Source organism: Penicillium samsonianum, assembly GCF_028829775.1.
Source record: "Penicillium samsonianum strain IBT 33392 chromosome Unknown utg000001l_segment0_segment0, whole genome shotgun sequence".
Lineage (NCBI taxonomy): Eukaryota > Fungi > Ascomycota > Eurotiomycetes > Eurotiales > Aspergillaceae > Penicillium > Penicillium samsonianum.
In genome coordinates this window covers 2,303,380-2,327,285 of record NW_026643259.1, presented here as the reverse complement: position 1 = coordinate 2,327,285, position 23,906 = coordinate 2,303,380, and the positions used below count along the sequence as shown (strand labels likewise).

Genomic DNA, 23,906 nt, shown 5'->3' with positions numbered 1-23,906 from the left:
ATTTTGACATGGAACACAGCCAGATGATGACAACGGGGGTGTTTCTCCTTTACTGGGATCTAGGGAATGGAGTTGCAAATTACGTATCATCGTCAGCTCGTACCAGTCCAAATCACAAAAGGAGGCTTGGATCACAATATTGGGAAATAAAGAGAAGGATCATGGAAACCACACATGCCATTGGGTAATCCCTAATGTGCTGCCTGCTTCTAATTACATCAATTGTTATCTCATCGACTATGCCCTCGTGACTACTTTCTGTTCTATAAGTTTTGCTTAATCCTGACACTGCCCTGTATACCCCTTTCCAACATATTGTATGACTTGTTCATTGCAAGATGCTATCTCTTTCTATTCTTCTCCTTCTAGCCTTTGGGCTAGTCTGCTCTGCGCACCCGCTTGAAAAGCGACAGTCAAGGCCAACCGATTCTTTCAAGTTGTATGCCTATGGCCCAGGCATTAGCGGACTGCCCGTCTTCTACAGGAACGGTATCTCAGCCTTCCCAAACCCCAAAAAAGCAGTATTGACTGATTCATATCACCTTGACAACAGGTACAGCCGAAGTTGCAGATGCGTCGAAAGTAGACACAACCACAATGGCCGCAATGACCCCAGTCAACTGTAAGAATCCAATTTCTCTACTTGATGCTGTGTGGAAAATCACAAAAATCAACAGATCTACATCTAACATGTACATGTAACAGTCACCGCCTCCAGTGACAACACCTGGGTTGCACATCCCAGTTCCAGCACTAGTTCCACCGAGGGCTTCAGCACCATCTCGACCAATACGAACAAGCTGTGTCTAGACCGAGGCAATACGGACTCCAATCCAGTCGGATTCACCGGCACATCCACGACGGAGCAGTCAAACACAACCAAGCTCAGCAACGTGTGGTCCACGTACGGGGGGTACGTCCTAGTCACCGTGAGCGGGGCCAACTTTTACGCGAGACCAACTGGTACCGATGGCTTGTACTCTCTGCTTTGGAGTAGCTCGGCTGAGGCAATGACGGATACTATACCGCTAGTTCTGCGGACTGCTGAGCCGGCGACGGTATCTGTACTGACCTAGCCGAGCTGGGGTTGGATATCCTGGATTTTGTGGAGTGGGAGGTATCATTACATAGTAGGAAGTGGTATGGTGTGGGGTGAGGTTGTGGTGAATCGATCTTGGCTCTATCTACCCGGAGATTTGTCGAATAAGATATCATGCAGCTAGTAATGTGCTATCGGGTATCATCTCTTTATGTTGTCTTGACTGCAGTGTGGCGGAGGCGAATACAGGGGTTTAGCCAGCGCTTACTACATTACATACGGCATATAGGCTGCATTCGCTGGTTCCAGAACATCAGAGTCCCGTATTTTTTAAATTATCCGATGTAGTTCAATTGGAAAGGTATAACTCTTCGGTGATGTGTGGTTGGAATACGCCAACCTCGAAGCATCGGTGGCGCTTCGGCCTTGGATAATATTGTACGAAGTAGAAATCAAGTGCTGGGTATGGCAAGCAAAAGCAGGAAAACAATGAAATCTGAATCGATACATATACCTCCTCAGACAAGTACCAGCCACTAGATCATCGGGCAGTAACTGGCATGAGAATCCAATAGCAAACATATCAAAGAACATAAATTCAAGAAATTGCTACATAACCCTATTGCTGATATACGCAAGAGGGTAAACTGCGCAGACTGTGTCAGACAAACGAAAGAAGTACATATATGAGACTTGCGGAAGATGTCTTGTTGCTGTGCGCAGCCGAAGGGGGAGAGAAAGCCCAACAAAGGATTATCAAGCAAAGTGTTGGTTGTGAAGAGGCCCCGGCATGAAACAAAGAACCCACAGGGAATAAAATAGAATAAAGAAAAAACTAGGAGGTAAAAAAGTGAAATCAGAAGTAGAAAAACAAGGCAAGGCAGATTGACAAAGAGAAAAAAAGAACCTGATGCAAACGACATTTGATATCAAAAGCCAAAAACAAAACTCCCCAGTTCTCCCAGACCCATGAAACGCCAGATATAACATGAAAACGTGATTCTTAAGAAAAAAAAACACCGGATCTCCCATCCCGAACCCTTGGTAAATTGATATCCCGAATAACAAAAACATTAAGCAGAAGCCCTTCTACATCTCTCATCTGTACCGGACCATGCCTTCAAGCCATCTGCGAAACTAAACCCTTGTCGATCGTTTCCGCAGACCAAACTCTTGTTCCTGGAGCTCTCGTATCAAACGAAGACTTTCCTCGTCTGCACCCTCATCTCCAGTGATGTGCTGAGTATGCTTGTGCTGACGCGGTGATAGTGATGTAGGGGCGTGACGATGAAAGTGCTTTTCATACATCGGAGAGCTCTTCTTCGCGTGTGAAGACGAGGGACGTGATGAAGGCTTTCTTGTCGATGCTGGAACAGGAGTTGTCTTGCGTGTCCCGATCGTGGAAGACGTGGCTCGTGCCGCTTGTTTCGGAGCCCGGGCTGTAGTTGCATCGGGCGCGAACCTATCGACATGTCGAGGTTGGCGAGACGAATGCCGAGAGCTGGAGTTGGGTGTGTGGAGAGCAGTTGACACTTCCCCTTCCACAGATTGTACGGCCTCTCCCTCCTGGACTCCATCCATCTCGTCGGCCAGCGACGTGGGCGGTGAGACCAAGGAAGTGTTTGGCTTGGATGAAGACACAGACACGGAATTTAATTCCTTTGCATCCACAGACTCGGCTTGGAAAGCAGGTGGTGATGCGTATAGAGCTTGATTTTGAGGTGCCTGATCTGCTTCAGGTATATGCTTAGCTGAGCCAATTTGACTGAAAGGCTCGTGATCATAAGCATCCATTAGGTCGTCTTGCACCATCAGTTCATCGCCATCATGATCGAAGAATACTGCAGGCCGTGTCATGGGTGATGTGCTCTCCTGCTTCGCTTTTTTGGCTGTGCCAGGCATGTCATCGTCTTCAGCAGGGCGTGCTCGCTTGGCGGAAGCATTCGCACGAGGTTTAGAGCGCTCCTGAGCTTTGATCGGGTCTATCCGACCGTACTCATCGTGGATGCAACGGCGCTGGTCTCAGGTCAGTAACAGTAAAAGGAGCAAAAGAAGCCTTTGGGGTATCACAAACCTTGCTCTTCCGGCAATCATCGCACGCCTTACTGCGCCCCTTTTTTCCTCCATTGGTTCCGTCAGGGCTCACATCAATAAGACGATTGGCGGCTATTGTGGAGTTGCCCATGACCGCAGATTGGAATCTTGCCGAGCTCTCGAATCGGTCTAGGTCAACAAGATGCCCATCGTTTTGGAACCCAGTTTGCGATGCAATCGCTGCCAAAGAATTCAAAGCAGACACAGCATCCTGGGCCAAGGAGGACGGCGTGCTCACTCCAGAGCCGGGCGTGAAGGCATTGACTGCGACCTGCCCGTTGAGCACCAGATCACAGGGTTCATCTTTGTGTCGGCATCGAATGCGTCGTTTGCGACATGCGTCACATGCAACTCGCTTGGGACCAAGACCTGAGGCTCGTTGGACAGCCCGGGGCTTGGGTGTAGCAATATCCTTGACGCTAGTCTCCGGAGCAATACTGAATAACGGTGCTGGTGTTGCACTTCCATCAGACTGCGCATAAGCAAGGCTGCTGGCTGGGGGATTCGGCGTTGCAGGGTCCTCTTCTGAAGGCCACTGGACCGCTTGTCTTTCGGCATAGGTGCGTTGATTATCGACGTTGCGTTCGGATCGGCGGCTTGGTCGTCCTGCGGGCTTCTTGTCTGTGATAGAAACCTTGGGATTGCTTTCGATGACGCCAGGTCGAGTCCAGAGGGGTGCCTTTTCGTTACCACGCTTCCAGGCGACCCAAATTCCGAATTTTCTGATCATGTCCACGGGATCTCCTGTGCCTTTGGGAATGGAGCGCCTGACCGCGTTTCGAATGTCCATGGAGACCACTCCATCAACGGTATAGCCACCCGCAATAAGTGCAGTCCGTAGCAAATACTTGGTTAACTCAAGTAGGCCCTCCAACTCCGCCTGTGAATAGAAACGTGCATTGTGATGGGGAGAGCCTGGAGGTTCTTGGTTGGCACGTTCTCCAAACTCGTAATAAATTGGATATTGACGGTGGAACCGATAGTTCTCATCCTGCATGAATGCTTCCATCACATTTTGCGGGACCGGGTCATCCTCAAGATACTTTTGAGCCGTATACCACTGGATCTTTTGGAAGAAAGGGTATCGGAACTTCTTGGGGACTTTGGTCTCCTTTTCGATGTTGAGTATCTTGATTTGCATCCCGTAGTTCAGTTTGGTCAAAAAGTTGCCACCAATAACCAAACTGTTTTCCGGGGTCCAAACTGCGTGAATCCAGCCGGACGGGATCAGCATGGTGTCCCCCTCAGAGAGATCCACACGGTAGCACTCCTTGGTCTGGTTTCCAAGGAAAATCGAATCCTGGGCGGGAGAGTTGCACCACTCCTCGTACTTCTTTAGGTGTTTGTCTTTGGGAGGAATGAAGAAGAAAGTCTTCTTGCCCTTCAGGATATGGTAGTACACCGAAGATCCTCCAAAGTCGATGTGAAAGTCGGTATAGCAGTCAGCAACAGACATCAGGCAGTAGAACTGAACTTTGGGATATTCGCCAATTGCCTTCAGTTCCTCCGGCCACACAGCATCTTGCAGATCCAAGTCACGCACAACCTTCGGTCGCCGGATGAGTCTGCCAAGTTTGCTCTGCGATACCTCCAAACTGATGACATTCCTAACAGGCTTGTCCTGCTCATTGCTTTCGTAGTAATCAGCCCATTGCTGCATGTTCCACCTCTTATCCTCTCCTTGCTGAGACTTCACATCGATCACTTCAACCCTTTCTTCGGGTCCGTAAAGCTCTGCCACAGCACGAACAGTGAGACCCCGCGGAATGACCATACCTAAGAGGTCTTGACCACAATCAACTGTTTCTTCAATATGAGTCTCTTGTTCCGGGTGGTTCTCTAGAAGATCATCGAACATCTCTTGAGACGAAGCCTCCTGTACTAGAGATTCGAACTCTGGATTCTCCGAGGAAACAGGCTCGCAGGAGTTCCAGCAGGCAGGTATCACAATAGGCTCCGTCCACCCATTTCCTCGCTCGAAGTATTCCGCTGTGACCAGCTCAGGTTTCATTCGGGGGAAATTCTCAGGTTGGAACCGAATCTTTCCTTGTCGAATGGGCTCGAGATAGTGATGTTCCAACGAGTCAGTGGCAGCTTTGACGAGGCCTTGGTTCAGGCCTGCGTAGTCAATGGCTGTCCGGGCCCGCGAGGACTTGCGTACAAAAGTTGTTTGGCCATAAACTGCTCGACAATGCCGACAGATAAACTTGTCGACTGTGCGAACCTCCCGATCATTCTTGAAGCCGGCGCAAATGATATGGAACCATCGTTTGCATCCATCGCAACTGATCCACGTGTCTTCGTCCTGTTCCTCGGTCTCAACTGGGATACGTACTAAATGACATGCCCCGCAGCTTGCTTGATTGGTATCACTTTCTTCCTCTTCCAATTTTGGTGGAATGGGCAGGGACTTCTGCGGGAATTGAGGTTCTTGGGGATTGGCCGGAGGATGGATCCCATAAGCAGTATGGTGAGGCGTATCAGCTGGTGGATGCCAGGCTTTGCCTTCTTGTTCATCCTCCCAAACAATTGGCGGGAAAGTGCCAGAGCTAGTAGTTGGGCGGATCCCACGGATCGCAGGACGGGATATGAAAGCTGACCCGTCAGAGCGAGAGCGCATGCGGGCATGAGGTATATCCTCAGAATTGTGATTCATCTTGACGTCGCCCTGTTCCGGATGTCCAACGGCAGCAAACCCAACACGAGATTGACGAATTGCGTCGCCTGCGTAGTGGTGGTAGGTCTCGCCAATGCTGACTCGTTTGTTGTGGTTGCCCGGGTGGAAATTCGTAGGCCGCGCGAGATTGAGTAAAAGCTCTGCATCGGTTGTCATGCTTTCAAGCCCAGCTGGGGGTGGGTTTTCTGTCAGCATTCCTGGCCGCGGGCGGTAGGGCGACGGATTTCTCCCCGACCGTGCCCGCTTCGCCGGTCGTTCAGACTCTGCGGAGTCGGGTGGAAATAAGGGAATCGTCGACTGAAGGTTGGGGGAAGGCGGATTGGGAGGGAGCGATGCGAAGGTAGGACTCGTTGCGAGGGCGATCGTCGCAAGTGTGTCGATAGTCGAGCTTGAGCGGCCATGGCCCGATCGCTGGTGTGAACCACCTTCTGCGGCGACATGTCGATTGTGATTTGAAGGACGCTGGTCGCGATCGAGACTGGCAGCTCGAGGAGGGCTGCGGCTGGCCCAAGAGGAGTGAAAATCGGTGGTTGTGGATGGAGTGATAGGTTCGACAGCGCGTAGAGGAGGGGACGGAGTACGGTACTGCGGCGGGCGGCCGCCGATGGGATTCGCGAATGATGCCGCGCTCATCATTTTCGCAACCCGGTGAGAGTGTAGATTAAAGAAAATTGAAGATGGAGGGTCGGAGGTGTGAAAAGATGCGCTTGCGGTAGGTGGGTGCAAAGCGGGGATACTGGACCACACGGGCTAGCGAGAGGCCGGCGCAGGCGAAGGGAATGTCATTCCTGGCAGGAGAGCATGCGCACGACGGACCGCAAATATATGATTGATATTTGATGAAAGATCGAGGGCGAAGTAGGTGGTCGACGGTAGTCGCGGAGCGTTGAGGGGGTTCGAATCGAGCGGCGGGAGGACAAAGGCGCCCGAGAGTCGCGCCGCAACCTGCGGGCAGGTAGGGAAGGGAATCGAATGAGGTCCAGTAGCCAGGAATCGTTTCCTGCCAACTGGATGAGAAGTGACAAGTATGCGAATGGATGAAGCGCCGAAAGCGAGAGAGAAGCGGATGAGCGCGAGGTGTTGGGGCGAAGGAGGAAGCGGGAGTCGAGTAGTAGCAACTCTGAAGGTATGTATACGGTACAGCTACGGGCTCCTACATTACGTTGTGTCCTGCTATTACTTTTACTAGAAAGGATTTGAATCGCATTTATAAAATATGAAGATCAAAAAGCACTCATTACAGCATGCGATTGTGATTACTTGGTTGTTTCCCCCGGTGCTCAATTATCTGTAGTCCAAAGGAAGTTGGCGACGCCGAGAGCGTCCGTCTTGGTGATACAGTCCGATACCATCATGATACCAACACGATACCATCACGTGCTAAGTTTGGTAGATCACCACACTCAAAGAAATCACATGACCTGGTCACATACGGTTTAAGAACCAACTGCCACTAAACCGGGATAAGTAAGCGCACCGCCAAGACAAACCTCGTGGTTGTCCTTGCGACCTTGCTCGGATCTTCTGCCTCTTCGCTATTTCAACACTGCAACTGATACCTTGCGTATCTTTCTTGTCAACACTTTCATTCAACATCTTCTAGGACTCTCTCGCCTACGAGAATGAGCCGAAAGCTCGCCCCCGAAGCCAATCGGTACGTGAGAATACTTTTTCCGTGCCCCTCCCCCGATTCTCAGCACAAGTGCCATTTCGCCATCAAATGCTTGATCGTTGGGTCTAGCAGATCCCTGACATTTAGAAGTGACTAGCGCTAACCTCTTTTTTTCTTATTTTACAGGATTCTCTTCGTCAAGAACCTTAAGTATGTACCTGATCATTTCGCTGCTTTGCTCCGGCTCGCTTCCCCGGCGGATCAGCCCTGCAAATCGCCATTTTCAATCGCGACCAGCTCGCTGACATCTTTCTCAACAGCTACAACATAACAGCAGAGCAACTGTTTGACCTGTTTGGCAAATTTGGCCCCATTCGGTAATAGTCACCCATGGTCTCGTGTGTCTGAACCCGATCTAATACCATTTCATCTGTAGCCAAATTCGCCAGGGTATCGCCAATACCTCCAAGGGAACCGCATTCGTTGTCTACGAGGACGTTCACGACGCCAAACAGGCATGCGATAAACTCAATGGTTTCAACTTCCAGAACAGATACTTGGTCGGTACGTATTGCACATGGATCAAATGAGCATCGGGGATTATTTGCAGATGACTAACTTTGGGTCTTTTAGTCTTGTATCATCAGCCAGAGAAGATGGTCCGTACGAAAGAGGACATTACGGAAAGGCAGGAGAATTTAGAAAGGCTCAAACAGCAACACGGGATAGAATGATGTGACGAATTCTTTTTCTCTTCCCTCTGCTAGCATTTAGCTGCGCATGGTATTGCAATGGCTGTACCATTCACTCGCGGCTTGGTTGAGGGGTTTCCGGCGTTTTTATTCCCTGGGTATTTTTTTTCTTATTTCAGAGGGTTTGATGGTGGGCGAGGCTGGTTCTGGTCGTCATATATTGACCCAGAAATGATGCGAACAACACGCCGGCGAGACTGATTTCTTCTTATGTTTATTCTATTTAACCATTACTACTATTACTCTCTTCGTCAATTTGACCCTCCACTTTGCTCCAACATTCTCTGTGCTATGGCTAGATGCTAGGTGCAAAGGTTTCTCTGAGCGCCACACTACTAGAAGTGACAAACTAGTCGAGTCTTGAGCTGTTTTCGAGCTTCGTATCATCTGGATCTCCAATATCAAGCTACAACCGGGGTCTATCTATCTACCTAAGGCTGGCGCGTCAATGATCAGTACCCACTCTTATACAGGGGAATTATAAACTTGGCTTTCACTTATACGATGCATATAAAACATATCAAGATCAAGATCAAAGCAGCCAACAAAATAAAAATATCATGCCAAGACCAAGGACCCTTAAAATAGCCGTACTGCCGTTCAAACCCTGGAGGGAAATGCTATCGGCCTTGTCGATCCCGCTGCGGGGATCCTGACACCGCCTAGGGCGCAGCATCGTGCAAACTCACTCAATTGACCCTTAATTCTTTTTCCATAACTCCTTTTTTTCTACCTCATCCAGAAAGAACTACTTTTTACTGCTTTTTACAAGTTCAGGCTTGTTCTTACTCATCCGTTCATCCGGTTCATTGCCACCCATTTCGATGTCACGCGTATGACGTTCGGCTGTCTCCGCCTTTGATAAACCTTCCAAGGTTACTACCTAGGTGCTGACTGTTACTACAACCTGGTTTCCAGCATATGTTGCGTTCCACCTTAGATCTATCACTGTCTTTCTGGTTTTACTAGACTAAGAAATGATGGATGACACGACCGGCTCGTTGGCTTCGATAGCTACGACCACGCTTATCGCTGCTACCAGCACCCTAGCCATTCCAACACCCTCGGGCGCACACACACTACACTACCAAGCAACAAATTCTTCAAGCCCAGGGCAGGATCCAAACGGCGAAGGAGGAGAATGCAAGCTGCTTGGTCCATTCTCTGTGTTTGTTCAGATTGCTCTTGGCGGCCTCGCATTATTATCTCTAGTCTATAAGAGATGGAGAGAACGACCACAGCGCCCGGTGAAGATCTGGGCCTTTGACGTCTCAAAACAAGTCTTCGGGTCTGTGATGCTCCACATGCTGAATCTGGTCATGTCAATGTTTTCTGCGGGCCAACTGGAGATTCGAAGCTCATACAAGCCGAACCCATGCTCGTTCTACTTACTGAACCTGGGAATCGACGTGCGTTTTTGCTATTCTTGCTTTGATCTCTTTTGAGGAGCTGCTCGCTAACTGATGGAATAGACTACCCTCGGCATCCCCATTCTGATCCTCCTTCTCCGCGTTCTCAACTATTTGGTATCCTATACACCTCTTGCCAACCCCCGGAATCGATAGAGTCGGGAAACTATGGCCAGCCCCCACGCGTAACATGGTGGCTCAAACAGGCCATCGTTTATTTCATGGGATTGCTCGGCATGAAGATATGCGTGTTCTTCCTCATCGAGCTCTTACCTTTCATCATCAAGGTCGGCGACTGGGCGCTAAGGTGGACAGAAGGCAACGCTGCTGTCCAGATCTTCTTCGTCATGCTTCTTTTCCCAGTCATAATGAACGCCATACAGTATTATATCATCGACACATTCATCAAGAAACCAGTCTCGCAATACGCGGTGGATGACACGATTGGAGATGCTGGCACAGATGATGATGCTCACCGCCGGGAGGCTCTTCTTGCTGGCCTGGACGAGTCATATTCAACTGATTCTGATGATGAAGAACCACAGAAATCCCCGAGAACCACTTCGCAGCCGAAGGCTACTGCAGATGCCCTCCAGGAATCTGAGCATTTACTTCCTGAGGATCAAAATCCTGTTCCTCCATATGAACCTCCGAGCTCGAGTAGCAGTGGTGACCAACATGAACCCAAAGCTACTTCCACACATCACTGAATATTGCTTTCTGTTTTGGCTTTGGAAATTTCATATTTGCTTTGTTTTAGTGTTAATAGTGATATTTAACGAGTATACGATTATGTCGTTTTTCCATATTAGTATTGAGTATATCATTTCCCCTGCTATCTAGTGTGCATGCATCTATGTAGGTTGTGCATTTGGATAACTGTTTGTCATATTACTCGTAGTCGAATCATCCGTTACAACCTTGAACCAACTAATGTCTCTTCGGATTCTGTGTATTTAGCTTCAGTTATGGCTCTTCTCATCAATTTCCTCCAGCTAGAGGGTGAAAAGAATGTCAAATGAGTGTATTAAAGCCTATTTGAATGCCTTTGATATCCCATTTGGTGCCTTAGAATCAAGGCAACAATATATGCCGCCTTCCACACCGCTCTGATCTGCCCATTCTGGAAAAATCAAAGAAGAAAAATATTCAAGCTCCGCCTGAGGAACATTTGCAGCATACAATTGCATTATTGCATTCAAGTTTCAATTCGGTGACCGAGTCTGCAAGCAGTTGTGCTTGATTGGCAGATATCCTCACACCACCCACCATGCCTAACGTAGGGCTAAAAGAAAAGTCCAGGCAGACGACCACCCGGTCTCCGTTCGAGAACACTACGGCCAATATCCGCCCGGAGGACTCAGATGTCGAGATGGACGACGAAACTAGCTCGGATGAGGAAGATGTGCCCGAGAAAGATGAGGCGGAGAAGAAGCTAGAACGTATGCTCTTTGGCGACGATGAGGGCTTCATGGGCGCATTGAAGAACCAGCAGGACCGCGAGGCTGGTATGGCTCTCACTCTGCACAGTGATGACGAGAGCGATGCTAGCGAAGATGCCGAAGGCGAGGGCCAGGACTTAGCTGCTCTAGCCGATTCAGACGTATGCGACTCCACTCCCATGCGTTCACATATCTCAGGCTTTCGATCTAACAATTCTGCTTTCATCTAGCTTTTCTTCCTTGACTCCGGTGCACCCCCCACCACTGATTTCCCATCGCCGGAAACTCCGTCAGACGCCGAGGACGACGAAGAAGAGGACGAACCCGCAGTATGGTACGATAGCGACGACGAGCGCCTCGCCGTGTCGCTAGCAAGCCAAGCCAGACTGCGCAAACTGCGCAACACCGAAGCCGAAGATGTAGTCAGCGGCAAGGAATACGTCCGACGACTGCGCAGACAGTTCACACGCCTGCACCCGACACCGGAGTGGGCCACACCGGAGCTCAAGCGCCGCAAGACGGACTCGGACTCTGACGCAGGCAGCGAGGAGGAAATCGACTCGGACGACGAGAACGAGAACCTCTCCATGCAGCCTCTAGCCAAGCTCCTCCAAAATGCCTCGGACCTGACGCGCATAGAAGACAACGCGCGCTCCAGCGGAAAGCGCAAGCTGCGCCAGGAAGTCATCGACATCCAGAGACTGAAGGACATCGGCAAATCCCAACCCTCCTCCGTCGACTCCCTGACCTTCCACCCGCACTACCCGCTCCTGCTCTCCTCCGGACCAGCCTCCACCCTCTTCCTGCACCACATCTCTCCCTCCGCACCCGCCCCCAACCCCCTCCTCACCTCACTGCACATCAAGCGCACACCAATCCACACGTCCGCCTTCGCCGCACCCTCAGGCAACAAAATCTTCGCCTCGGGCCGTCGGCGCTACTTCCACATCTGGGACCTGGACACCGGAAAAGTCGACAAAGTCAACGGCTCCTCCGACCGAAAGGAAGAGCAAAAGTCCATGGAGCGCTTCAAGCTCTCGCCGTGCGGCCGCTTCGTCGGCCTAGTCGGCACGGCCCGTAAGGGCGGCGGTCTGATCAACGTCCTGGATGCCAACACCGCGCAGTGGATCGCGCAGGTGCGCGTCGACGGCCGCGGCGGTGTCGCGGACTTCGCCTGGTGGTCTGACGGCGAGGGTATGACAGTCGTGTCGAAGAACGGTGAGGTCTCTGAGTGGGATGGACGTGTAGGCCGTGTTGTGGCGCGCTGGGTCGATGCCGGTGCTGTCGGCACGACGGTTCTCAGCCTCGGTGGTCGCTCGGGCCGGACTCAGCTTGGTGGGGATCGTTGGATTGCGATTGGTTCTTCCAGTGGTATTGTTAACGTTTATGATCGTCGCCCGTGGGCGGCTGCCTATGCGAATGCTTCTGCTGCTGAGAAGGATTCCCCAGCTCAGGCTGGTATCCCGCGTAACCCTGACCCGGTGCGTGTGCTTGATCAGCTCACTACCCCCATTAGCCATTTGGTCTTTGCGCCTGATGGGCAGATGATGGTTATGGCGAGTCGGTGGAAGCGTGATGCTTTGCGTCTTGGTATGTTTTCTGGCTCTGCTTGTGCTTTGTCTTTCTTGTGTTCTTTGCTAACTGTGTTGCTTTTATAGTTCACCTTCCTACCTGCACGGTATACCGTAACTGGCCTACTTCCAACACGCCATTGGGTCGCATTTCCTCGGTGGCTATCTCACCGAACTCGGAGCAGTTGGCTGTTGGTAATGAGCAAGGTGGTATCCGACTCTGGGAGATTCGGGGATAGAGGTCCCATACTGAATAAAATATTTATGTTTTCTTGTCATATATTTACTACCCTGATAGTGGGACATGCTTTTCATTCTGTTGTACAGTCGCTGGTAAATCAATGTGGTCTCTGGGTATAGAGTTAGGGCTGGGTTCTCGGATATCAGCCATGATCCAAGTCCAAGTCATCTACTGACCTATCAAACTCCTGTTTATTGAAAACAAAAAAGCAAAGGTATACGCAATGGTACTTTAGTAGGTCAATCATTTTTTTGAGATTGTTCGTAGCTTTCTAGCAAAGAGAAACAGCACGCAGAAACGCCCAGGACCCGAATAAAAGAGTAGAGTAGGAATCAAGCCAGCAAACACGCCATAGCACGTCCAAGTCGTGTCAAATCAAATGAAGGGTCATGGTCTCATCCGCGGGAGGGTTCTATACTGTTGGCCTTGGTCAAGGGTTTTCAGTAACAAAGGGGGTATCTGAGGCAAACATCGTAGAAAAAAGCGCAGGTAAAAAAGAAAAGAAAACATGATAGCAAGAATCATCTCCGGGGTGGATTGCTAAATTTGGGCTGGGTATAAATTGGTGGAAATTGGTGGAAATTGGTGGATTTCCAGAAGATTCCGACGACAGGGGAAGGGCATGGGCAGATAATTCATCAGACCGATAGATAGGTGAGACTTGAGAGATTGAATGGATCCCCCGAAAAGCTACTCTTCCGATCTGCTTGAGCCCCACCGCTGAGGTCGCTTCCCTTGCTCGACATAGTTCTTGATAACGCAGGGAGCACGATTGGGGCCCTGACACACCTTGTGGCGGTTGAGATGCTTGAACTTTGGACCAAGGGGTCCGTTCACGAAGTGGTACTGGCCTGCAAATCGATACTGACGAGAATCGCCTAGTGAGTAGAACTTGTCGCCCCAATGGCCCCTGTAATGGAACCATTCCGTTGGGGCAGAGGGGCTGAAGGTGGACGCCCGCAAATGCTCGTTGTCGAAGTCGTAAGTGTAGGCCTGCGAGTTGAGGAGGGGATCCCATAGTGGACCGCGGTCGGTTACATCGTGCAGAAGTCCCCAGGGGAGGAGGTACTCGTGCACTCCGGGCGTGGCGTACATGGCATGACTGCCCTCGGCGGAGTATATGACGGGCTGGCAAAGTAAAGTTAGTGAGATTATACTTGCTGCTTTTGTTATATGGGAACTTACCCGTTGTCCGATCTTCTCAACGGCTTCGTAGCTATAGGCCTCTCCGCCCTGGTGGGCGCTGAAGAAGAGCGCTTTCGGTTTGCCATTGTGGAATCGCACCAGACAATGCTCCCAGTCTCCGACATGATTGCCGAACCGCACGTTGACAACAGTGTTACCGAGGTTGAAGCTGTAAAAGTAGAACCAGAACGCATCCACAATTCCGTTGCCTTTGTCCATCACCACCAGGATTGCAGGGGCATCGCTTCGACCACCGGCACCATCGTAGATCTCCTCTCCACCATAACGTTTGCGAAGCTCCTCTTTGAGTATTTGCTGAGCTTGAAAATGTTCATCGGTGTTGGATTCGCGTAGAGCGGCCGCCTCTTCTTGCAATTGGTGAAAATTATACCACTTGGCACGATCTTCCTCTGTGTCACCGGGAATATCACCATCGACTCGACCATCCCAATCAGCCCAGGATTCTTCTTTCTTGTTTCCATCTGTTTGCGGGATATTCCTATCGCCTTCCAGCCACGGTGGACGCGTCTGTACATCATCATTGCTCGTCAGGAAAAGGTGCCTGGGCCCCCACTTGTTCAACTCGTCCAGATCGGCCAACGTCGGATGGTCCCATTGAGCCTGAATCGGGGTGTAATTCAGCATCGGAGTGGTATGATGCAAGTGCTCTGCGATATCCCCGGGCCAGAACTGCTCGCCAGAATAAAGGTGAACGAGTGGGGCATGGTGGAAAACATAGTCCGGGATCTGCCGCCGAGCCCGCTCTTCGGCATCCCACTCGGACTCACTAGCCCCGCTAAGCCAAAAGGACCGCCAGGGTGCCTCTGGCTCGGCATCTTGCGAATTTACCCACTCCGCCGGATCGCGATTTCCGAATTCGCCGTGTACGGTTTGTAAATGGGCTGCACCACAGATGCCGAGCCATCGGCAGGATTTGCGGTCGAACCACGAGCGCGAGCTCGCAATCCAGTTCCGCTCCTCCTGGTCCTCTGCAGACCAGACAAAAGCAGCCGGCCGGAGTAGGTGGATTATGCTGTTGATGGATACATAAGCGATCAGGGTCGAGAGCACGGCAATGGTTGTCTTGGCCTTCCGGGTCATCTGCTGGAGCGAGTCGACATAGACTGTCAGGGCCGAAGAACTATGTGGGGTATGTTCATAGACTGCGATTTCGGGAATTCTAGTCGAGGCTAGGGGTTCAATGCAGTGGGAGTCGAGTGGTAGGGCTGCAGCGGTCGGGCATTCCCCAGGAACTATGGTGGGACGAGAGATAACGAGAGTTGGGACAAGGAGGGCGCACAACAGGACCGCGGGGTTACCTATATAAAAACAAACAGTCGTTTTTGTTAGCGAGCCCGATTTTCCGAGCATTAGAATTTCCCGATGAAGAATACAAAAAAGAAAAAAGAAAAAGAAAAAGGGACAGGGCAAGAATGTTCAATATCTTGAACTAGTCAGACCGGGAGCCTGCGGAAATGCGTGGAAATCATAGCCAAGCCGGATGCCATACACCGAGTGCATATGGAGTAGGCTTATCCGTCCAGGGCCGGAGCGGAAGAGACGGGAACTTACGAAGAGATGATCCCATGGTTATCCAAGTTGTCTAAGTTGTTGCGGTGAAGAGATGGGTGTGGTCTTTTTTCTTTTCATAAGGCTGAGGAAGGCTGGGCACAACTCTACTTCTAAGGTTGGTTACGAGAGTATAACCAAGGAATATACGAATGTACAGCCCCAATATGATATTTAATGGTGTGCAGTGTCCGAGGAGGGAAAAAAGTCAATTGTCTACGCTAAACCCCCTCCATCTGAAACGTTAAAATTCGACAGATGTTTGGATGCCATCTTCGCCACTCCCCATTATTGTTGATTTTGTCCTAATTGGGAAGAGAGGGGGAGATCTCACCGCTTGCAGAAAGCTGACTCAGGTTTATCTTATCTCCACCCGTGGACGGCTTGTTCCAGTCCAGACCTTGCAATTCGTCATGGATACAATGCTTGACTCCGAACCCGATGGAGAATATGAATATGAATATGGTACAGAGACCGAGGTGAGAATAATTACCCTTGTCTTCTCTCAATGATGCTAATCAATTGATAGACCTTTTATCTCAACCTGGACCTGACCGCCCACCATGGCCCTGTGCGCCCTCCACGCCGTCGCCCAAAGGAAACAGGGTCCCTGGAGGATACACGGAACCCTGCAGACGACATGAGCCAAGGCTTCCCAAGCGAAGCTTATCCTCCGATCGAGAGCGCCGAGACAGGCAGCCTCCCGAACGAACGAATCCAAATTCTCGACCTCCACACGAACAACCCGATCATTTCATACTACAACCAAATGTTCAGTTGCTCCTGGGCTGATCAAATTGGCACTGAACTAGTTTTCGTCAGTCCAGGCACAGAAACCGACCCGGACAACCACTTCCCTCAACCGCTACACCGTGGACCCTCCTACGAGCTTGTGGCCGCCAACAGCGTGAAGATCCTCGGTCGGAAGGCACAGCTCGCTCCCAGTGCTGGGCCAGGACCTGCCCAAGGCTTTACCGAGGGACCCTCAAACACAGGACCTAGCGATGAGCCCGCAGCTTCTCAGGGCGGTGAACCCCTCGGCGTACCCCGTCGTCCCGCAGCCCCATCCCACCAGGCGCAGTTCCTCCACAGGTTGCAGCAGATTAAGAATGCCAAGGGAGAGGGCGATACTGTTCGCACGGTCATGAGCACACGTCGCCATGTGAATATGACGGACAGGCAACAAGGCTGGGCCCGTACCGAGGCGCAGCTCGCCGAGATCGAGCGACTGAACGAACGTGCTTCGAGAGGGGACTTGGAGGCTAAAGCGACTCTTGAGCTGCTGATTCAAGAGCTCAACCCTGATGAGGCAGAATCTGAATCTGACTCGGAGTTAACATCTGACAGCGATGATCTTACTTCATGAATGTGCAGATCAACAATGTGCTGACATCGGCACAGAATTCGGGTCTAGGCCCTGTGTCTTTTGTGTGGATCATCGGAACCTGAACAAACAAGCCATCGGGTGTCGGTATCTTACTGGATCTACGTTGTAGTCCATACCCGACTTTGTGCTGTCACGTGAAAGTGCCGGGAGCCGGGAACCGAAGAGCAGCACCGACGAAGATATATTGATATTCATGCTGGAAGCAAAAAGGCTACTCTCGTAATGGAAAAACAAAGCTGACTTTCTCTTTGTATGATATCGAAGGAATGGCATCACAGCCCGGGACAATCATCCCGACAACGCGCAATCACTGGAGATGACAAGCCCCACCCAACTTGACCGAGTGAACAGCTCATCGATGGGGCCATCTTAGCTACGCTAAAATGAACCCAGTTTACTGCATAGGTGAATCTAGAGGGCAACGTCATCCACAAACCCGATGCAGGAATGAAAATCTTGTTCCACTTGAAAATCACTGATCACGCAAACCATGATACAATCCAACAAATATGTACAACCCACAACCTACAATATAGATTGCTCTCTGAACCAATTGTATCCTGCATCTGGTGTTCCTCTTTTGGCATCTAGAACGTCTGCGTAGAGTACAAAGCAGGTTGTGCGACCCCATCTACTTCCACGACGCGATACAAGTGACGTCGTGATCGGCAGATCTTCACATGCAGCAAGCTGATTGTTCGTTGCTTGTGTTGGACTACAGGTCCCTGGCTGTTCATCTTGTACCATGTAGTTGCTACTTCCCATCCCCGACGCACGAAAATACTGTTCTAGCAACCATTATGTGAGTGACAGTCACACCGTCCATGGGTATCTTCAACTTCCCGAGGTAAGTGCAAATACCGGGGTTCTATTTTCCAATTCCCGAGGAATTGTAGCCGTAGCAGTAAAGCTAATGAAGGTAGTACAATAGAGAGTCACTGCTTAAACTATACACCGGGCAATAACCATAGCAAAAAGGTGTCGACTATCCCTATCAAGGTCACACAAAAGCACAATATATATAATAATAAAGTATCCAATTTTCATTTCTGATTTGGAGAGCCCAGGGAAATAAAATTAAGAACACCGATTGATTCCCCAGACTTTTAAAAGCGCCCCATTGGGCAAAACCAGAACCAGATAGTAAATGTCCGCGCCGCCATGCAACACGCTAAATCCAACAGGCGACAAGCAAAAAGAAAGACAAAGACAAAGACCAAAAGAGAAAGACGTAAGGCTAACAAGCATCGCGGATATCAAGTCAAGGACGAATAGTGAAAAGGAAAGTGAGAGAACAACGGACAGGACGGGGCGAATCCGCCAAACAGTGTCCCATATGTCCATGTGCGCAAGACCATTATCAGGGAATATTGGATGATGGTACAATAATTTCTTCTTGAGGGCCAAGAAGAAGAGAACGGAACCCGAAACGAGAAAAGAAGAAGAAAGAGTTGGAATCAGGTGAATCACTCCAGGCTCAAGCTGGGGATGTTATTGTAGCAAGCCTTGCCCTTGGAGAAGGCGACGGGCGACGGTGGCGGCGCGGGAGGCATGCCGTCGATGAGGATTGAGCGGGTCTTTTCTGCCTTTTGGGTTGAGGCTGTCATGATGGCGCGGGAGATGTCCTGCGACATTGAGTAGGAGGGAGGCATGACTGGGGTTGCGGTTTTGGTTGCGACGGTGGCCATTGTTTTGGGTTTGGATTTGGGGTTTGATTTCTTGATTGGAGGTGTAGAGGTTGAGAGGGTAGATTAGGAATCTTGAGGTTTGAGCGTTTGAATAGGTTGAAGAATGAAGTTGTTGGTTTGGGTCTTTATATGTTGTACTTGGGGAAAGTATGGAATTGATCGGCAACCTCGGCTGGGAGCGAGCTGAGGAATGTATAAGGCTAGGATGTTTTTGAGCTGGATTCACGAGATTGAATGTCAGCTTTCTGTTTGTGCAGAGTGCTTGTGCTTAGTACTTGGGTTTGGCATATGCTCCGTATAGATGGAGCTTGTGGCTCCGAAGTTGCCCGAGGCCCCCGGTTTCGGGGGATCGGGTCGGAGGGTGCGATGTGATGTGGCAAGTAGTGACGGGAGTTATACTTACAAGGGTGAAAGGAATCGGGTATTTGCGAGATGTAATAGTATTAAGTGTTGATGGGAGGCGAGAAGTGAGTTGTGATTGTGGAGATGATAGGCTGTAGTTGTGACGGTGGTTGTGAAGAGACTGAATTAACTTAATTATTGCAGTAATAGTATTGTTCCGGTAGAAGACTCGAAGACGATCAGAGTGAACGGTGATAGCAAAGCTGTTGACAGTGCTTGATATGTAGTATTTGAAAATAATTGCACAGGTGAATGAACAGAACTAGAAAAAGGAGTGAGACGATTTTAGGGTCATCGGGTCGTTTATATTTTTTTTTCTTCCTGTCAATAAATAATAATATAAAAAAAAGATATGAGACACCCAAAACAGATAATCAAATCAAAAAAAGCCATCCCCGTAAAAGTGTGGAGGAGTACATTCCCTGGGGAAGCACGAAAGTACTCAGTACACGCATACCTGGGCCAGGCCTAATGCTTACTCCCTAGAGATCTGCCCGCCAAGCCTACTTGCCTCATTCTAAACAGCCCAATAACCCAGCTATCGAGGTAGGGATGGGGCACATTCCCCATCGGACCAGCGGGAGCCCAACCCCGAAGGCCTGTCGGGGAGAAAAGAAAACAAAGGAGATGGGGCCTGACGCGTTAGTGTGGGGGAGAAGACCAGGGGGTGAGAATCGATGAATCAACCAATCGATATTAATATGTATTGTGTTATTGACATTATTTGCCATAGAAACAACTAGCTTGGAGACGGGAACAACTAGCGAAAGCCGATTAAACCGGTTGAATCGGCAAGGCTCTATTTAGAACTAACGAGAATTAGTGCTAGTTAAGGGTTATTTTCTATGATTCTACGCCTTCTAGCGTCTCCCGGAGAAAACTCGCTGTTGACCTCGGCACGAGAGCGGAGACGGCGATCCCTTCGAGAACGAAAACTGGGGCCCAGCGACCAGATTGCCGGGGTTATGGAAGGAGATTTTCCGTTGCGGTGTAGGGGATCGGCTTGGGGGTGGCGACAGGAATCGGAACTATTGTTTGATATGGCCTGCAATAAATATACGGAGTACCTAGGTACTCTTCCGGGGTAAGGTATCATCCGATATTAGGCGGCGTCCAACAGTCATTTTCACCGTCTATTGGAAGTACTCAAATCAGGACTTTTTTTCTTTTGACGTGCTCACCGATTCCCGAGGTGCATTGCTAATCAGGACGATCTTCCAAAAAATTGAGACAAGATTGCCCAAAGGCACTTGGGTTGAGTTGTATATTATAAAAGGGGCGGCTCAAACCCACCTATAGCACGGAGTACGGAGTATACCTCCACCAATCCAACACACCGATAAAACTTGTACTCCGTATGAAATAGTATATTGCACAACGCCACAAATAAACTTGTAATAGTTTTGGCGCTTCACCTACAACAGTTGTAAATCTCAAGGGTAGTGGACCACGCCAGGGGCCGAAACAGCCTGGGGCGCATATCAAATATCCTTGTTTAAGATGTGTTACATCGTATCCGAAGTAGATGCCAAAGGGTCTACGATGCCCAACGCAGGGATACGATCCATGATCCGGGGTTAGCTTTCCCCCAATTCCTACGATCCAAGCTCACCTCCTTGGTAAATTCAGGGGCGCAAACGTTGAGCTACAAAAGTACCAAAATCCCCTTGACCGTTCAACCGTTGATCGACGTCCGAATAGGGGACTCCACAATTCTTCTCCCCCGGATTCAAGGGGCCACGGTAGTGATTTGACTATTTTCAATATGCAATGCACTCCACTCCACTGCCACATACGTACTCACAATGTATCGTGATCTGGGGGAAAAGGGGGGGAAGAGTGTTACTCCAGAATCTCTAGAATGTCCATTCCACGGATTTGCTGATTTCCTGGGTACCGGGTCTCCGACGGTGATCCAGGGCGCATTTATCGGGAATTTTGGACCCCCTTCGATCGCGGATGGACCTGCCCGTGGTATCTGCTTGTAATAATAGCAACACTAATATGCTACGGAGTATCATATTGTGGTATCGGCAACTTCTGTGCTATGTCTAATATACTTGCATATCGAGGTGCACCATGTACCTCATGAAACGTCGTAGATAACATTCCCTTTTCGTGACCAGTGACCACGTAAGATAAGCTCTCGGCGTGGTGACTTGTCCTTTTCACCGCTCGTTTAGAGATACTTTTGGCTATGTACTTTCAATAATAGATTGTAGAGATAGGTCAAAGAGGGGAAGTGATGAGTTGGCTGCCCAGTGTGTTGTTAGATACACCATTTTCGACATTTGTGATGCCAACTGTGGGATGGATTCGTCAGGTACAATATGTACAACACATCCTATGCATGATTATGAGCTGACGTGATCATGGGCTAGTTACTAGCTATTCGGACTACTTGAACATACCTAAGACCAATGTTGGTCTACCCAACATGTCAAGTTCAACTCGTGTGCCTTATCGACGGACGGGAATATCCTTGTAGTGCCAGGCTTGATAGGAGGATAGGATGAGACACTCTTGGGCTCGCCTACAATAAGTTCCCTGGCGTACCGCTCCAGCCAAGGGCGATAAGGCGAACGCAGGGCTGATGTACTCGATACGCAGGGGGTACTTCGATCGGAAAAGATCGAGACCAGATAATCGGCTCTTCACTCTGCTTGGAAAGGTGCCCGATCTACAGATTGGCACTGATGAATTGTCGGGATTTGGAATCGCGTTCTGTTCTGGCCCTTGCACGTCTTCGAATATCTATATCTAATTATAACATCCCTTGGATTTGTACCAAAGATCTTTCAGGAACGAAAGCCCTAATTTGTAGGTGCAACCCTGAACTCTATACCACTTCCAACCTTGCAGAGAATATGCTTTCAAAGACGCGACCTGACTATCTTCTAGATGATCTTCTGACCTGCTAGTGCCCGTGTCCTGCCTTGAAACTTGGGACTTGACTGCACGAGGTTCTCCCTAACTCCCAACATTAGTGAAATATATCCAGGTAGCTGTGAACTTGGCAGCTGAGCTCGTGTCAAATGGTGACACATAATCAGGCACCCGGAAGCGTTGGGAAACATGGGGAACCCGTTCTATGTGTCAGACAAACCAGGTGAACCAAGTGAATTGAAGAAAACCTGGGGGATCGGAAGGCTACCCGAACAGGAGTGCACGGGTGGTGTCCCCAGACTCTTGAAAAATCTGATGCCTGAGGCTAATTAAACTTTTACGTCACGGGAACGGAATATCATTTCCCCTAGAGGATGGCAAATTGGTCGGCGGCGGGCTCTTCCAATCGCAAGCCCGCCGAGAGTCCGCAATCACGTAAAGGCCCCGCCATGGAATCCCTGGGATGCGTAAAAAAAAATGCATACGATATGTTTGTTGGGGTAAAGAGGTCCTAATGCGCTATTTCTAACGAATGGCAATGTGCAACTAAAGAGCGTGCACTATGGAAGATGCGATGGTCTATTACCCCGCAAGTCATCTAGGTACCAGCCCTGGGGAGCCCCTCCGGTTGGAGATATGACATACACTTGGAGCCCTGGAGAAGAGATATTATTGTTTGTCACCGGTCACCGGCCCGGCGACAGTCGCAAAGATGGCAGCAAATTGCAATTAGCCCTGGCTAAACTTGTCAAACTCGTCAAACTACCCCCAAATGGCGAAAATCCCCCGGACCGAGACAGCCACCAGTGGATCTGAATTGAGTAGGGCAGTCGATCACGATGGGATCTGGGGGGATGCTATTCGGGCTGGAACATTGAGAATGAGGCATTTAGCTTAACTAAAAAATTTCGGAAGTCTCTTATCCCAAGTGGGTTCTCCATGACACATTGCATTCCACGATGTTCGATAGAGATCGCATCATTCCCATACATCGTCCATGCACTATAGTAAGACATCTCAGGTGATCTCTACTATTCTCTTTTTTCAAGCAAGTCTCTTTCAGGTCACCCGCTTCTTTTTTGCCCCTGTTCCTGTAGACTAGTTTCGCCTCAGCCACGTTCCAGACTTTTGAGGCAATTTTTTCCTCATCTCGGCCCGCATGACGCAGCGGGATTTTTTCTATCGGCTTGAGGTCGGAAGGAGGGGCGATGAGCTCCAATCAGCGTACAATGTATCGCCGGCTTTTAGTCAAAAGTGGACAGAGAATGAGCGTTTTGGGGTGGAACAAGGTGGAACTGCGGACCTCGTGGGCTTCGAGACCTCTATACGGTTGAACCTCCCGCCTACCGTCGGTTATAACTGGTCAAGGGGGTTGGACATAATGTAATAATAATAGAAAAATAAAATCATGTATTAATGGAGATAATAGAGAGAATTACTATTAAAAGTTGAGAACCAAGTTTTGTATAAAAAGACTAGGGTTCCCCGGATTTTCTGATTCTTCTTTATTCAAAAAACCATTTCCCTTTTCTTATCACCTTCAGTCCATGGCGACGATCGGTGATCATTGCATTTGCCAGTAAGTCCTTTCCCAAGTTCCTTCTTCTTGTCTCTCCTTACTTGTTATCTCAACCTTCCGGGCGAGATAAGAACATTCTTTGTGTCGCCTTATCTCATCTCCCCACGTGCCGACTCGATGATTCATCTCAGCTGCTCATTGACTTAATATAGCTTCTTTCATCTTCTCGTTCTTACGTGTTAAGAGATTTACCTCACATACTACATCATGTCGTCTCCCGCAACTACCCCACAGGTGGAGACTCCCAATGGCAATGGCGTGAGCTTGCCTAGTCGCCCTCAGCCTAAGCTCTTTGCGAGCCAGGATGGAAGCTCTGGCACCGGCACCCCCATCGGTTTCCAGCGCTTTCCCCCCACAACAAGCACTTAGATCA

The 23,906-nt window shown here is 49.8% G+C and overlaps 10 protein-coding genes across 10 annotated transcripts; 7 read left to right on the top strand and 3 right to left on the bottom strand.

Annotated features, from left to right (window-relative positions):
* Nucleotides 1–338: 338 nt before the first annotated feature.
* On the top strand, nt 339–1,076 carry N7471_000903 (uncharacterized protein; the record flags this gene model as incomplete). The annotated part of the gene is made up of 3 exons (XM_057273624.1): nt 339–489; nt 554–622; nt 706–1,076. 3 exons carry the CDS (start codon nt 339–341, stop codon nt 1,074–1,076), a joined length of 591 nt encoding a protein of 196 aa, XP_057141803.1.
* A 571-nt stretch (nt 1,077–1,647) lies between these two features.
* Nucleotides 1,648–6,446, bottom strand: jhd1 ([Histone H3]-lysine-36 demethylase; the record flags this gene model as incomplete). Its single annotated transcript, XM_057273623.1, has 2 exons — nt 1,648–3,055; nt 3,114–6,446. The coding sequence occupies 2 exons, from the start codon at nt 6,444–6,446 to the stop codon at nt 2,177–2,179; spliced, it is 4,212 nt and encodes a 1,403-aa protein (XP_057141802.1). The 3' UTR covers nt 1,648–2,176.
* An 866-nt stretch (nt 6,447–7,312) lies between these two features.
* On the top strand, nt 7,313–8,453 carry N7471_000901 (putative pre-mRNA branch site protein p14). The gene is made up of 5 exons (XM_057273622.1): nt 7,313–7,464; nt 7,609–7,632; nt 7,743–7,799; nt 7,859–7,986; nt 8,056–8,453. Exons 1-5 carry the CDS (start codon nt 7,433–7,435, stop codon nt 8,154–8,156), a joined length of 342 nt encoding a protein of 113 aa, XP_057141801.1. The 5' UTR covers nt 7,313–7,432; the 3' UTR covers nt 8,157–8,453.
* A 427-nt stretch (nt 8,454–8,880) lies between these two features.
* On the top strand, nt 8,881–10,293 carry N7471_000900 (STIMATE family protein; the record flags this gene model as incomplete). Its single annotated transcript, XM_057273621.1, has 3 exons — nt 8,881–9,583; nt 9,647–9,700; nt 9,742–10,293. The coding sequence occupies exons 1-3, from the start codon at nt 9,152–9,154 to the stop codon at nt 10,291–10,293; spliced, it is 1,038 nt and encodes a 345-aa protein (XP_057141800.1). The 5' UTR covers nt 8,881–9,151.
* Nucleotides 10,294–10,853: 560 nt separating this feature from the next.
* Nucleotides 10,854–12,835, top strand: N7471_000899 (WD40 repeat domain-containing protein; the record flags this gene model as incomplete). The annotated part of the gene is made up of 3 exons (XM_057273620.1): nt 10,854–11,186; nt 11,256–12,615; nt 12,684–12,835. 3 exons carry the CDS (start codon nt 10,854–10,856, stop codon nt 12,833–12,835), a joined length of 1,845 nt encoding a protein of 614 aa, XP_057141799.1.
* Nucleotides 12,836–13,527: 692 nt separating this feature from the next.
* On the bottom strand, nt 13,528–15,610 carry N7471_000898 (uncharacterized protein; the record flags this gene model as incomplete). The annotated part of the gene is made up of 3 exons (XM_057273619.1): nt 13,528–13,965; nt 14,023–15,341; nt 15,595–15,610. The coding sequence occupies 3 exons, from the start codon at nt 15,608–15,610 to the stop codon at nt 13,528–13,530; spliced, it is 1,773 nt and encodes a 590-aa protein (XP_057141798.1).
* A 182-nt stretch (nt 15,611–15,792) lies between these two features.
* Nucleotides 15,793–17,553, top strand: N7471_000897 (TFIIIC subunit 6 family protein). Its single transcript, XM_057273618.1, has 2 exons — nt 15,793–16,070; nt 16,121–17,553. Exons 1-2 carry the CDS (start codon nt 15,858–15,860, stop codon nt 16,955–16,957), a joined length of 1,050 nt encoding a protein of 349 aa, XP_057141797.1. The 5' UTR covers nt 15,793–15,857; the 3' UTR covers nt 16,958–17,553.
* Nucleotides 17,554–18,444: 891 nt separating this feature from the next.
* On the bottom strand, nt 18,445–18,666 carry N7471_000896 (uncharacterized protein; the record flags this gene model as incomplete). The annotated part of the gene is made up of 1 exon (XM_057273617.1): nt 18,445–18,666. One exon carries the CDS (start codon nt 18,664–18,666, stop codon nt 18,445–18,447), a length of 222 nt encoding a protein of 73 aa, XP_057141796.1.
* Nucleotides 18,667–20,873: 2,207 nt separating this feature from the next.
* On the top strand, nt 20,874–21,056 carry N7471_000895 (uncharacterized protein; the record flags this gene model as incomplete). Its single annotated transcript, XM_057273616.1, has 1 exon — nt 20,874–21,056. One exon carries the CDS (start codon nt 20,874–20,876, stop codon nt 21,054–21,056), a length of 183 nt encoding a protein of 60 aa, XP_057141795.1.
* Nucleotides 21,057–23,740: 2,684 nt separating this feature from the next.
* Nucleotides 23,741–23,902, top strand: N7471_000894 (Glutamate/phenylalanine/leucine/valine dehydrogenase C-terminal; the record flags this gene model as incomplete). The annotated part of the gene is made up of 1 exon (XM_057273615.1): nt 23,741–23,902. One exon carries the CDS (start codon nt 23,741–23,743, stop codon nt 23,900–23,902), a length of 162 nt encoding a protein of 53 aa, XP_057141794.1.
* Between the last annotated feature and the right edge of the window lie 4 nt (nt 23,903–23,906).

Excerpts from the sequence above, each read along its gene's own strand:
- N7471_000901 (XM_057273622.1), top strand. The coding sequence starts at position 7,433 with ATGAGCCGAAAGCTCGCCCCCGAAGCCAATCG. Across the intron at positions 7,465-7,608 it reads CTCGCCCCCGAAGCCAATCG|GATTCTCTTCGTCAAGAACC; the intron begins GTACGTGAGAAT and ends CTTATTTTACAG. Across the intron at positions 7,633-7,742 it reads CTCTTCGTCAAGAACCTTAA|CTACAACATAACAGCAGAGC; the intron begins GTATGTACCTGA and ends CTTTCTCAACAG.
- N7471_000897 (XM_057273618.1), top strand. The coding sequence starts at position 15,858 with ATGCCATCTTCGCCACTCCCCATTATTGTTGATTTTGTCCTAATTGGG. Across the intron at positions 16,071-16,120 it reads AATATGGTACAGAGACCGAG|ACCTTTTATCTCAACCTGGA; the intron begins GTGAGAATAATT and ends ATCAATTGATAG.